This window comes from Geotrypetes seraphini, chromosome 7, assembly GCF_902459505.1.
Source record: "Geotrypetes seraphini chromosome 7, aGeoSer1.1, whole genome shotgun sequence".
In the NCBI taxonomy this organism is placed as follows: domain Eukaryota; kingdom Metazoa; phylum Chordata; class Amphibia; order Gymnophiona; family Dermophiidae; genus Geotrypetes; species Geotrypetes seraphini.
Window position 1 is genome coordinate 147,894,744 of NC_047090.1, and position 12,392 is coordinate 147,907,135.

At 39.2% G+C, this 12,392-nt stretch overlaps 1 protein-coding gene across 8 annotated transcripts in view; it reads left to right on the forward strand.

Moving 5' to 3' along the window:
* SNAPC1 (small nuclear RNA activating complex polypeptide 1) overlaps positions 1-11,893 on the forward strand; it is a 36,288-nt gene extending 24,395 nt beyond the window's left edge. For all 8 annotated transcript variants that reach the window (XM_033952440.1, XM_033952435.1, XM_033952437.1 and 5 more), the window contains 3 exons: positions 2,457-2,595; positions 5,432-5,527; positions 9,505-11,893. In XM_033952440.1, coding sequence (XP_033808331.1) covers positions 2,457-2,595; positions 5,432-5,527; positions 9,505-9,551 — 282 coding nt within the window. In that variant the 3' untranslated portion in view covers positions 9,552-11,893. The remainder of the gene's footprint in view (positions 1-2,456; positions 2,596-5,431; positions 5,528-9,504) is intronic.
* The last annotated feature ends 499 nt before the right edge of the window (positions 11,894-12,392 follow it).

Consider the following 12,392-nt stretch of genomic DNA (forward strand, 5'->3'; position numbering starts at 1 on the left):
CTTTCTTCCTCCCTCCCTCCCTCCCCTGGCCAGCTGAAGGTCCTTGCTCTCAGTTGCACTTCTCTTTGCAAAGCCGCAAGCCGCGGCTCTTGCATGCAGCCCGCTGACCCGGAAGCCTTCCCTCTAATATCTCAGCAACCACTCAGTATCCAAGAATAAAGCAAAAGTTACCACCATTGTAGCTGGTGTTACATTTCCTTGATCTGAATGCTCCAATATATTAGAAACATCCAGAGTATCCATTTCAACTAAAGCTGCCTCTCGAGGCTGTTCCTCTTGGTTTTTAAAAGCCGGCAGATAATAAGCCTTCACAATAGGTGGAACAAATTCAGGAGCAACCGCTAATATTTCCATTACATATTTTCTGAACATGTCTCGTGGTGAAACCATCGCTTGTTTTGGAAAAATTTAAAAACCTCAAATTTGTAACTCTGGAAATACTCTCCAAATCTTAGCTCTGAGGTTCAAGTTATTTCATTCATAGATTGATCAAGTTTCAAGTTTTATTATAAATTTGATTAATCGCTTATTCAAAATTTTAAGCGATATACATATCAAAATTACAAAATTTTAGGGGGTAACAAAACAAACGAAAACGTAAACCTTGCAGAACATATTAAAGACTAACCTTACAAACATATTTAATACAGGAGGAAAGAATGGGAAAAGAAATACAAATTGTTGATAGTAGATAAGACAATTATGGGAAAAAACAGCTGTAACTTTCTTATCCAGATCCTCTACTTTAGGAGACAATAGCAAAATGTCTGAAGCAGACTTTTCAACTTTTTCTCAGATTAAGAGCATTAGTTTGTGGAATGAATATCTTTGCCATCTCCGATAGAGCTTCCCAAATTACATCTAAAGTTATTACAGAGGGGTGATTAACCATAGAAGAAGGAATTGAAACAGTTACCGTTGACGAGGAAATTCCACCAGTGTCCTGACGCACTTCAGAAATCTGTGCTCCCAATGCACCCTTCACAGTCTCCGGTGTTGGAGATACCCAACTTTGCAGAACAGCTTCGGTTCCTGAGCCTTGCATTTGATTTTTTTATTTATTTTTTTAAAATCTTTATTCATTTTCAAATTGAACAACAAGTGCACAAAAATACATTATACAGTAATTCCAATATAGCACTATAATATCTACCACATAAAAATCTAGTAATGTAATAACCCCCACCCAACCACCCACTCTTCATCACATTTTCAACCGAAATAAAAATATACACGTGTTATATAACATATTATAACATATCTTATAAAATTATTTCCAACTCCCCCCTCCCCCCTTGAGTGTGCTAGATACAACTAAGAAAGAAAAGAAAAGAATTGATAATAGAGCGTGCATCTTTAGTGAACCCCCCTGACCCACATTCCCTTTTCAGTTGCGTTTCTTTTTATAGGATAGCGCTTAGCAAGATATACGTGCAAGTCCAAATTGCTGCCGGTTAGCACCAATAGTTGATGGCAGCCAATTATTGCCAATTAACTTCTCATTTGTCAATTAAGCTGCATGCACAATTATGGAATAAGCCCGATGTGCAATTTTGGCCACCCTATATAGAATCTAGAGCAGGGGTCTCAAAGTCTCTCCTCGAGGGCCGTAATCCAGTCGGGTTTTCAGGATTTCCCCAACGAATATGCATGAGATCTATTAGCATACAATAAAATCAGTGCATGCAAATAGAACTCATGCATATTCATTGGGGAAATCCTGAAAACCCAACTGGATTGCGGCCCTTGAGGAGGGAATTTGACACCCCTGACTTAGACTCTGCCCATGTGAATGTTCCTCCCTATAGAGCAGGGATCTCAAAGTCCCTCCTTAAGGGGCCGCAATCCAGTCAGGTTTTCAGGATTTCCCCAATGACTATGCATTGAAAGCAGTGCATGCACACAGATTTCATGCATATTCATTGGGGAAATCCTGAAAACCCAACTGGATTGCAGCCCTCAAGGAGGGACTTTGAGACCCCTGATCTAGAGGAATTTGCAAGGGGGTGTACGTATAGGCAGGAGTTCCATTTCCATGCATGGCATTTGGAATACTGTAAGTTGGGAGTGTTTAAGCGCAAGGCGTGAGCATGTAACACCAGCTCTGCAGCTGATGTAAGTGTAGCACATAACATTTACACATTTGAGTGGTTATGTTCACACAGAATTGCTCTCTAGAATTCAGGGCTGCCCAAGTCCGGTCCTCGAGATCTACTGGCAGGCCAGGTTTTCAGAATATTCACAATGAATATGCATGAGAGAGATTTGCCTGCACTGCCTTCTTGGTAAGCAAATCTCTCTCATGCATGTTAATTGTGGATATCCTGAAAACCTGGCCTGCCAGTAGATCTCGAGGACCGGACTAGGGTAGCCCTGTTCTCTTCAGTGTTGTGCTGTTTTTGCATAGTACATTAACTAGACTTTGCCATGTAGTTCCTTTTTTTTATTTTTTAAAGGCTTCCAGATCAAGAAGGCATCGTCAAGCTAGATTAGAATCTTCTGAGTCTGGGTCAGATCTGGGAGAAACAAAGGGACAAAAGAGTAAAAGAAGCAAAAAACAACCAAGGATTAGAAGAAACCCAACAGAACTCAGAGGTAGGTCATTAGTCATGCAAAGGCTCTGAGATATGGAGAAAGTCACCATGACAGGAGAGTTCAGCAAAGACATTTAGGGCCCGATTCTAAAAATGGTGCCCTACTGCCGCCTAACTTAATTGGTTTAATCGATGCACCAATTTGCTACACTGACTAAAAACCAATTAAAATGCCATTAAAAAATGGAAGCACCTAAGAGCACTCCAAAAAGAGCACCATTATCATGCCTACAGAAGTGCCTTACGACACCTAATGCCACTGTAGGTGTGGTTAATACCAGAAGCGGTGTTGGTGGTGTCATATGGTGCCTCCATGGATGCAATTCTCATGAAAGGTAGGCGCCAGAAATGTAGGACCTGAAAACCCTGTCCTACATTTCTGGCACTTAACTTTCACATAGCCATGATTTTGTAAACAGCGCTGTTGTGTGATTTGACATGTGATCGGCAGCTATTTTTCATGTGACTGCTGATAACGGCACCATTTACAGAATCCAGGCTTCCGTTTTTACAGAATCCAGGCTGTTTTTCTTGTGACCACCGATAACAGCACCGTTTACAGAATCCAGGCCTTTGTTCTCATCTTAGCGTGTATGTAATGGCCATTTTTCAGAGTGATCTATCTGGGTAAATGGGAAATTATCCTGGTAGCTTGTCCTGGCTAAAAACAACTAAATGTTTCACTGGCTTCACTGTTGGAGGAATGTGAAAAAGAGGCAAGTTTCAAGTTTAATTAAAAATTTTATTTGGTCGCAAAATCATAAATCAATGTGATTTACAAATAATGATAAAATTGGGGTAAAAAGAAAAACACATTAATCAAACCAGACGGTTAATACAACTTTAGACCAACCAAACACAAAAGGTAAGAAGAAAAAAATAAAGGGTTAAATACAATTTGTAAACAAATAAAATGGCAGAGATTTTACTTGGGCTCTCCAAATGTATAAATATTGTTTTTTTTGATAAGCTTCCTGCATGAATAACAAAGGCAAATCTGCAATGCCACTTTTACTATGCTTAACCCGGAAGTGGTTTTCCAAGGGAAACCATCCAGGTTGCTTTTTCTTTTATAAGTTAATTTTCAAAGCATGTGAATATAGTTACAACACAGTATGCTGTTCTGAATATCCTTTATTGAGGGCAATTTTCAAAAACAGTTTACTACTGTAAAGTTCTGTATACCTTAAATTTAATCCGATATCGAACTGGTAATCAATGAGCTCAGAACAGTTTAAAACTTTTAATAAACATACTCAAGCATTTTTTCCTGTCTGTCCCAGCAGGCTCACAATCTATCTAATGTACCTGGGGCAATGGGGGGATTAAGTGACTTGCCCAGGGTCACAAGGAGCAGCGTGGGTTTGAACTCGCAACCTCAGGGTGCTGAGGCTGTAGCTTTAACCACCGTGCCACACTTCATTAGTGGTGTGACATGATCGTACCAACAAGAATCCAAAATTACTTAAATTGCTGTGTTTTGAATGGCAGCCTTTGCATTTAAGGAACTAATTCTAATGAAGTAGTCATATGCATAACACTAAGGGCTCCTTTTACAAAGGTGCGCTAGCATTTTTAGCGTACGCACCGGATTAGCATGCACTACCCGAGAAACTGCTCAAGAGAAGGCGGTAGTGGCTAGCACGCAGCATTTTAGCGTGTTCTATTACACGTGTTATGGCCTTAATGCACCTTTGTAAAAGGAGCCCTAAATGTCACTAAAAGTAGCCTATAAAGCATAACATTAAATGCCCTCTACTGAGGTAAATTAGCCTGGCTAAAAGCATGCATGGATTTCTTTAACATGTGCACTTTCTAGCTGGTTTAAAAGAAGTGCTCTTGGCGGTGTGTTTAGTTAGAGAGACAAACAACAGATGCACATTTTATTTTAAATATCCATTCATGATTTTGCCTGCCTAAGTAACAGATGTAAAGTACCCCTTTTTCACACAGTGTACATTGTTAGCTACAAGGAGGTGCTGATAAGTTCTTAGCCCAACCAACCAACTTTCTAAGTTCTGGGCGTTATTTTGCCACTGTAGCTGAAGAGAGTGTTCTCTTATTTCATTACGTGTCAATTTGCAGAAATGAAATTCTCTGTTTTGATATTGTTTCAGATCATTGATTGAACCATATCCATGTCATCCTCGTCTTGGTTGGGCTGAGAACTTTTCAGCACCCCTCATAGTGTGACAAGTTTCAGTATCTGGTAACCAGAGCTGGATTGTGATGTCATAATGCCTCATTCCACCAATAAGAGACAACCTCATCAGTGATGTCACAATGGCTTGATTGTCCTATACTTGGTTCCCTTATATTACATATGAGGGGGTGCTGAAAAGTTCTCAAACCAAATGAGAACTAACTTCTTAAATTCTGAGCGTTATTTTGCCGCTGTAGCTGAAAAGAGTGTTACCTTATTTCATTAAGTGCCAATTTGCAGAAACGAAATTCTATGTTTTGACATAGTTTCAGATCACTGATTGAACCATAGCCATGTCATTCTCTTCTTGGTTGGACTGAGAACTTTTCAGCACTCCCTTGTACTGAGTGATTTTCCTTAGACAATTACCCGCAGAGTACGTGTGGGTGCTGCACATAGGAATGCTATTTAAAATTTGCCTAACAAAAAGCAAGTGACAGCAGCTGTGTTAATGGACCTGAAAGAGGACAAGCAGTGGCTTGTGGCACTTTTTACCAGTGCTCACAGTATTGTAAAGTAGAGTTCTCTTCCATTTGTAGATGATGGTGCCTGGGTTGGCCACTGCTGGGCTTGATAGACCTTTGGTCTGTCCCAGTATTGCAAATCTTATGTTGTTTTGTTGTTATGTTCTTAGCTATGAAAAATTCTGGTCTCAAGGGAACTGAGAGCGATCACCTTACAATGCCAGTAATTAGAGAAGAGGAGGAGGAGGAGAGCTCCACTGAGGAAGGTATGATTAAGCAGGGACTGTACTCCCAGCATGCTCTCTTCTGTCTCCTTTAAACATTTTATTGCATTTCAGGTGTTTTGTTTTGTTTTAGCTTGCCTTTCCATATCCAAGTTTCAAATGAGATAAGCTCAGGTATAGTGGGTGTTTTCCTGCCCTAGATGACTTACAGTCTTGGTATTTGAGGCAGAGGAGAATGAACTGGCTTGCCTAAAGTCAAAAAATGTGTCATTGAGAGAATCAGGATTTGAACCTTAGCTTACCTGATTCTCAACCTGCTGCTTTAATTATCTGCTCCACAGTAAACTGCTAGTGCCATGTACCCTGTTTGCTTTATAAGCTGTAATACTCTGGCAGTTCACATCCTTTTTCTACATTCTTCAGCCTGTGCTATCAACTGCAGTATACCCCTATCATCAGAGGCAGGCAGACAGGGTAAGCCTTAAGGGCTGATGCTAACACATCTTTAGCTGAGGATGAAAAGGATGTTGCTTGATATATGACACAGCTGCCAACTGGCTTAATTTTGATCTAGTTCTGGATTTCTCCTGTTGCATGCATGTCACATTGCTGTACACAAACATGTAAAAGATGGTAGTGTCTGCTCAACAGAACTTATAATCAATGCAAGACGGACAAACAGGACAAGCAGGGACTGAAGTTTCCTAGGGATTAGTTCCCTATTTATTGCCACTAGGCCAGCCCTTTTTAAACTCATCTGAAACATGACTTGCTATTTTATTGGGATGTTTTCAAAATTATTTCTTTGTGTATTTGCATTTATTAATAAAATGTAACAGTTTTTAAAAGGGAGATGGTACTGGTCAGCTGATACTGAGAAGGTAGATTCTCAGCTCCATTCATTTAATCACATTTTCCAGGTAATTTTGAGTTTTGATTTATTTCTTCTTATGTCCTTGATTATAACCATCCTTCTCCTTCCTTGACGTACTCAAGCTGCACAGGAACCTTCACCAGCCCCTAGAAATAGAGGGTCATCGCTAATAAGACAGTTCTTCAGTGTCATTTTCTTTGGCTTGCTGGGGCCAAAGTGGTGGCCATCCACCTTCCAACTCTAAAAATAATTCAGAAGGCTTGTAGTATATGAATTAGAGGCTATATAGGCCTTATCTTTTTAAAGTAAATTTAACTCTCAAAGGTCCAGAAAAGATGTCTTTGCTTTATTATAAATAAACTCCCAGGAGGTAAGCACTGACTTGCTAATGCTTATAGATACATAAGTGAATAACTTGATTAAAAGGGCTTAACAACTTACAATCATAGATGATAAATTCAAAACAAATGAAAGTAGATATCAAGGGCACATTGTCATCTGTCAACAAGGGATAACTGAAAAGAACACCTTAACTGTGAAGTGCTCTAGATGATAATATAATTTGTAGCCAAACCTTAGGTCTGCATCACTCTACACTGGCCAAACCCGTGAAATAAATTGGTCTTGTATTTGTTTAAAAAAAATACCTAAAACACTAAGGGGCATGTTTAAAAAAATTTATTGCACATCGGTACTTAATTGCAAAATTGCACTGCATTTACTCCAGAGGGCAGACTCAGCATGGGCCGTGCATCACATTCCTTGGCAGATAGTATTGGTACACTTCTTCTATCTACTAAGGCATGAAGTGTGGGCCCCTGCACACACAAAAAAATAATTCAGCTGCCATAGTGGCCAACTTTGTACCATCTAAACAGCAGTCTCATCCCTTCTGGGAGTCTTCCTGGTAATCTAGTGCAGTGTTCTTCAACCACCGGTCCGCAGAAATTTTCTGCTGGTCTGCGCAGGGCCAGCGAGATCAAGGGAGCTCCAATGTTTTGCTTCCCAGTTCTCAATACTTGCCTGCAACAGCGTCAATAGCATCAGTGCAGCGAGTTGCTTAGGCAGCCATGGGTCATTTGATGGGTCATGCCGCCTCAGAGGAAAGAGGAAATTGCATCATCAGAGGCGGGCTGCGACTCAGCAAAAGCCCCAAGGCTGCCAAAGCGAATCGTGCTGACGCTATTGGCACTGTTGCAGGCAAGTACTAAGGGGAGCGGAGGGAAGGGAAGGAAGCCACTGTTGGATGCTGGGAAGCTGCTGGATAAAGGGAGAGCTGCTACTGGACCTAGAGGGAGAAGGAGAGATGCTGCTGGGAGGGGAGGAGGGAAAGGGAAGGGGAGAGAGTTACTGCTGGACAGAGGAGGAGGAAAAAAGGAAGGAGACATCTGGCAAGGAGATTAGAGAAGGGGAAGGAGTCAGGGTGGAATGGAGAGATCAGATGAGGGAAAGGGGGAGAGACAGAGGAATGAGAAAGAGAGAGAGATTGATGCTGGGAAGGGGGTTAGCAGATAAATAAGGAGAGAGGGACAAAGATGCTGGATCTGGTATAGGAAAGAGAAAAATGAAGAGTGCAGTGAAGCTGGAAAGGATAGAGGGGGCGCAGGCTGGATGGAAAGGGGAGAGCGGCATAGAAAGGCAGATACCATATGGAAGGGGGAGAGGGAAGACAGTGGATGGAAGGGGCAGATGCTGTATTGAAGAGACAGAGGGCAGATGCTGAAAGGAAGAGAGTGAAAAGAAGATGAAAGCAGAAACGAGAGACAACAAAAGGTAGAAAACAATCATTTTATTTCTATTTTGTGATTAGAATATATCAGATTTGAAATATGTATCCTGCTAGAGCTGGTGTTAGACATAACTTGGGACTGCAAAGCCCAGGCAGTGCTTTTTTAGCTTTCAGCTGGCTTAGGGCTCTCTCTGACCAAGGTGCAGTTGCCCTAGTTGCACTCCCCTAACACTATTCCTGTCATTTGTGACTACGATATTCTGTTAGCATGATATTTCTGTGTAGCATTCGGGTAATAATTTGGCTTATTCAATTTTCTTGATAGTAGAGGGGATATATGTGAAGGGGAGGGGAGACAGGGGTTTTGTTGATCCTTGCTCTGTATTGTTTGTGTTTATAAAATGACAATTGTAAAGAATATTGTTTCTTTTTATACTTTCATAAAATATGTTCAATATAAAATCATAACTATTTGAGGCTTGTGCGGATGGGATCAGATGGTTTGTGGGGACTGAGCTTGCGGGGACGGGGCAGTGACGGTTTTTTAAATTTCAGTCTTAGTATATTTCAGTCTTAGTAGTTTGTCGGTCCATAAAATAATTATTTTATTTCCGCCGGTCCATAGGTGTAAAAATGTTGAAGAACACTGATCTAGTGGATAGGGCAGGAGTAGTCTCCTCCACTCCTGCCTTTTAGCCACTCTGGTTTCAAAATGGCTGCTATGACTCCAAATGGTAATCTGTCATATCGAAGGTTGCCCTTATGTGGCAGATTGATCCCTAGTAGTAGTACTGCGAGACTAGGGGTCATAGCCTCCATTTTGAACCTGGAGTGACTATGAAGGGGGACTGCTGCTTACTTCATCAACAACCACCAGGGTGACCTCCAGTGGGGGTCAGGTTAGGTAATGCTGAGTGTACAGCGATACTTTTATGCTAGTGGTGGGTGCTTCTCATTTTTGGGGGAGTGCGTGGGAGGTGGGTTTACTGTTGGGGAGATCTCTTGGGAGGGTGACTATTTTGGGAAGAGGAAGTCTCTTTCGGGGGTTGCTGTTCAGTGGGAAGTTGTGGTGTTTTTTTGTTTTGCTAAGAGTTGTAGTCACACTATCTGACTGCCTTTAGTGTAACTGTGCTTAAGTGCAGCTGTGCTGTCGATATTCCTGACACTAATGTCCTGCTTATTAGTTGTTAGTGTCAGTCTCACCTCTTCTCTGCCCATGACCCACCCTGATTCCATCTGCGTTCATGCTGAGGACCTGGTGCAGGATTTGTACGGCACTGGCTGATTTTAGTGTGCCATAGACATTAGTGCGGGTCTATGCTAATGGCTACTGCGCACTAACATCCTTGCTAGCTGCTTAGCGTAGCTTAATAAGCATTCCTTTAAATTGCATCTGGCTTTGTGTTTTACTATTAGATCGTCCACGACCAAAGAGGAAAAGAAGACGTAAAGCACCCAGCTGAAGAATCTTCAAAAGTTTAGAAATAAGATGTTTAATTGAAGAGGAAAAATCTTATTGGACACTGAAATGTGCAAAGAACACTTTTTCTTAGACTTTTTTAAATGAAATATTCAAAATTTACATACTCAAGTAAATAACTTGTAAAAAAAAACCAAAACCCCACATTAGAGCAAAGTAAAGGGAAATATTTTGCAAACTAATTGCATATTCAATATATAAGAAATAAATATTTTACATTGCTCAAAAATATGTTCCACAACTGGGGGAAAACTAGAATCACATGGAGAATGAAAAAGGAAAAAAAAAAAAAAAAAAGGCAATCAAGACTGCTGGTGCTGCTCAGAGGTATCCATCTTATCAGACATCTGTTGGAGGTTGGGGCTAGATGCCTGCAGAACTTTTGGTAAGAAAGGAGTATTGGGGTTTTATTTGATAAGAAGAAAATCAATTGTGATGACTCATAAAAAGACATATTTCGCATTATTATACCCAATGAAACATTTACAAGGAAACTTTAAACAATAGCAAGCTCCCAGTTGCAGAACTTTGGGCCAGAGTAAGAAAAGCTGTTGATTTGATTGACTCTTGCCATGTCTGGAAATAACTCAAATTTTTACTCAAAACATTTTTTGGTCAATATCTAAAAAGATTTCTGTAGAATAAAGTCATGTATTACAGCAGTTTAAGAAACAACGATCCAAGTTGATCTGACTAGCCATATTCTCAAATTGAATATTCAGACTGATGCATTGATTTTCTCATTTGCTAAGTTTCCAGAAGTAACTGGAACATAATATGCCCACAAAATAGTATTAGGATTGGGTGAAATTTTCAAAACTTCTTCCAGATACTTAGCCTAGTCATAGCAGATATCAGATTTTTTTTTTTTTTTTTTTAATATGGGACCACATTATTCACATCTGAAGAATATTTGATATACATGATTGATCTCTCTCTCTTTTTTTTAATCTTTATTCATTTTAAAGCCAAAAATAAGTGCAACATATTATACGATCATTTACACTTTAACAGCACTTAAATTCAATCAAAATTATATTCTATGACAAATACATATATCATCCCATCCCCCCTTCTACTTATCCAAAAATTTGCACTCAAAAAAAAAAAAAAAATCTTCTCACCCTCCCTGGACGTGTATTATCAAAAGGGGAAAATCAACAATCACTCCTTACAGAATTTTGTCAATGGCTCCCAAATATCCATAAACTTCCTATAATGTCCCTGTTGTATGGCCACTATACATTCCATGAGTGATCCCAATGGTACCTTATTTGTTATTTCATTATGTTCACAAACTCAATAACTGAGAATAGTGGTGTAGAAGAGAGACGCCTATGGCAAGAGAGAGCCAATCGGATATGATATGTAAAGCTTTATGGTTTGTAAGCCTCAGGTCAACAGTACGTTCTTTATGCTGCTTTGTTTATGCCCAGGATCTAGGGAAGTATTGTTTAATTTAACTTGGCCTCAAGCTGTTATCTTTCCTTAATGTATGCAGTACATTTTGTTAACAATAATGTACATTCCAGCTCATAAAAGTTTTGGTACATTATGTTCTATTTAAAGAGAACCCAGAAAAGTTTTGTTTGTGACTTTAATAGTTTTTTGTGTTTTTTTTAACTGCCAACTTGTTTTTGTAGTGTAGAATATTTTAATTGTAAGCAGAAGGAGAACTGTTGTGATTTTCATTCAGTTTACAGTGATCCCTTTAGCCTACTATAGTACTCCCCTCTCTGTGGTAGAACAATTTTTGCATAGTCCAGTTAATTTATTTATATGTATATGATTTTTTTGTATTATACTTTAGATTCCACGGGAGGTAAAGATGTAACAAATCAGAAACATTATAATTATAAAGCATTGAAATGTAGATATACTCATTTGTAACAGTGTAAACCCATAATTTACCCCACTCCCCCATCCAGTATATAATAAGCAAAGAATATTGTTGTAATCTTTTGTATAATGAAAATTGTTATTTTAATTTCCAATTCTAGAGGGTAAAGTCTTATTTTAGAGCCAGGTTCTTATTTTCTGTCTGGTATATTGTAGCGTTTGATGCATTTGACACCTGGTGAGTAGAGGTCATTGCTGTAGTTTGTGGCTCTGGATCATTTACTGATCTCTGCTGAGTTCAATGAAGCACTCGCATAGGCATCGTGGAGTTACAAGATCAGTAATATACTGGGGATCAATGGCAAAAAACTCTAAATTTAAAATTGTCAGTGTGGTGTTTAATTCTTTTTTCTACAGATAATAGTGGGTTTGTCAGCAAAAGCAAGTGTCTCTTCTGTTTTGAATAAAATAAAAAAGTTTACTTTCTCTCCTCTCGCACATTCCATTTTTTGGTTATCTGGTGCTACTCGTGCAGTGTGTTTAGACAGTAGAAGTGAAATTGTCTGTGTGTTGGAATGGAAAGTTGTTTCTTTTAACAGATGTATGTTTTTGTGCTAAAGATGTTTATTGGGAAAGCATTTAAATGCTAAAATACACACATTCAGCAGGAAATAAAAGCACATATTGACAGGTAACATACCCTTAAAATCTTAAAAATAAAATGTTAAGTAGCAAGATGTGATGTGCTAGCGTACATCTTTTTTTTTTTTATCCAAGATATTTTATTAGAGAATATAATTTGAAAAACAGTAGATGCTCAACAATCTTAACAACATAGTTGAACTAAGTATATAAAGAGCATAAGAAAGCAAATTGTTGCATTAAATACTACAAAATACAAAAGTTGGAAGCACAGTGCATAAAAAAAAAAGAGGGGGGAGGGAAAAACTAATTATACCACTATACCATTTCCTCAGAAGGATTG